The sequence below is a fragment of the Triticum aestivum genome, chromosome 3B (genome assembly GCF_018294505.1).
Source record: "Triticum aestivum cultivar Chinese Spring chromosome 3B, IWGSC CS RefSeq v2.1, whole genome shotgun sequence".
NCBI classification, from domain to species: domain Eukaryota; kingdom Viridiplantae; phylum Streptophyta; class Magnoliopsida; order Poales; family Poaceae; genus Triticum; species Triticum aestivum.
In genome coordinates this window covers 26,894,412-26,896,312 of record NC_057801.1, presented here as the reverse complement: position 1 = coordinate 26,896,312, position 1,901 = coordinate 26,894,412, and the positions used below count along the sequence as shown (strand labels likewise).

The window sequence follows — 1,901 nt, the reverse complement described above, 5'->3', positions numbered from 1 at the left end:
AGAATCATCGGTGGGCGTGTGGAGGTGTGTCTCCGGCGGATCTGTCTTTGGTGGATTTGCTCGGATCTATTCATCGTTCGTGTTCGTTTGTGTGTCCTCGGGTTGGATCCTTTTGATCTACACTCTTCATCTGCGGCGGTTGCTGTTCTGATGTGTTGGTTCTATGGAGCCTTAGCACGACGACTTCCCGACTGTCTACTACAACAACGTTTGCCTGACTCCGGCGAGGGAGGGGCGATGACATTGGCGCGCCTTCGGCTCGCTTCAGTGCTTGTAGTCGTCGCTAGATGGTCTACGGATCTGGATGTAATTTTTTATTATTTCCAGTGTTCGTTGTACTACCATGATTGAAGATGAATAGATTGAAAGTTTTTCCCGAAAAAAAAAAAGTTTCTTCCCCACAGTTTTTTCTTCCTTCTTGCATCTAGAAACTTTACATCCCCGAAGGTTAAAAAGGGTAAAGCTAAAGTTAGCCAAAGGTAAAAAAGAAAAGGCTAATCCATTCACTGATGACTGATCAAACGGCGGGCATGGTCTCCTGGCGAAGCACGGCGAGATCGGACGGCCCGAAGGACTCGTCGCCGAAGCCGAACAGGCCGGCGTCAAAGCCGTCGTCACCCCACTCGGCTGTGGCCGCAGCAGCCGCCACGGCGGCCTCCGGTGAGTAGGCGACGCCGCCGAAAGCGTAGGTGCCGTCAATCTCGTCCTCGAAGCCCCAGATCTGCTCTCCGAACACGCCGGCGGGCTCCTCCGGCTCCCAGCCTCCGGCGTCGTCCGACGAGGAGGACGCCCTGGCGGCCGGTGGCAGGCCGAGCTCGTCGTCCGAGGCCTCGAGCAGGAACCCCAGCTCTGGCTGCGGCGGCGTCAGGTCGTCGGCGCATATCTCCTCCTCAAGGCTTCGCATAACGGAGGCCAGGTCGCCGGCCGCCGCGGCGTCGGTGTCGTCGTCGAGCAGGTCCAGCAGGTACTCCGGCCTCATCCTCTTGGCGGCGTCAGCCTCCGCGGACGAGAGCGCTTCGAGGTCGGCATCCCTGGCCCTCTTGTTGTCGCCGGCGTACGAACTCAGCAACAGAGACGAGGAGGAGCTCTCCATGGCCGATGCACAGACTATACTTCCTTCTCTTTCCCTTCGCCTCTTTGCTTCGGGTGCAACGGTCGTGAAGCGCGCAGGCATATAAATAGTGAGCCGATCGGTCTGAGTTGACAAGATAATTGACACACGAGCGGCCTGAATGATTTTCTTTACAGGCGAGCGCATAACGTGTCCTTGTCGACGAGTACAAGTGTGCAATTACCTATGGAACATGTGTTGATGCGTTCGTCTCTTCACGTTATTAAACAAACAATTCACGCGCATGCAGGGGCACCTCAATGAGGAATCAATGGACCATTGGAGCCAGGCGCATACAAATATCATTCGATTTCTTTTTACAAATATTGTTAAAGCATCTATAGCCGGGCGCCTTAATCTGGGTCCAAATGCTGGGGAGGACAGACCGGTCGCTAACCGGTAAAAAAAGGATACACACTGACGTCCCAAACCGGCCTCAAACGCATGAGGTAGCCAGCACCCCTAATATCCAGACCAAATCTGCAACAGATATGGTGGAGTTCCGGGCACAATCGGGCGCATCCACCACGTGAGACTGATGTTGGGGTCCCATACGAAATCACATGGAAAACCAACTATCCGATGGGTGTTAGACTGTATTTACATGTGTATATTGTAACGTTGTATACCACCTCATTATATATATATATATATGTGATAGGCCACCCCTAGAGGGTTGTGCCGGTTCCCCCCAAAGCCTATTGTCTTACATGGTATCACGCTAGGTTACGTCCGCTTCCGCCTAAAAACCCTAAACCGCCGCCGCCGCCGCCGCCACCGCCGCCGCCGC

At 54.4% G+C, this 1,901-nt stretch overlaps 1 protein-coding gene across 1 annotated transcript; it reads right to left on the bottom strand.

Annotated features, from left to right (window-relative positions):
- Positions 1 to 378: 378 nt before the first annotated feature.
- LOC123068362 (uncharacterized) lies at positions 379 to 1,164 on the bottom strand. Its single transcript, XM_044490937.1, has one exon. The coding sequence runs from the start codon at positions 1,091 to 1,093 to the stop codon at positions 518 to 520; it is 576 nt and encodes a 191-aa protein (XP_044346872.1). The 5' UTR covers positions 1,094 to 1,164; the 3' UTR covers positions 379 to 517.
- Between the last annotated feature and the right edge of the window lie 737 nt (positions 1,165 to 1,901).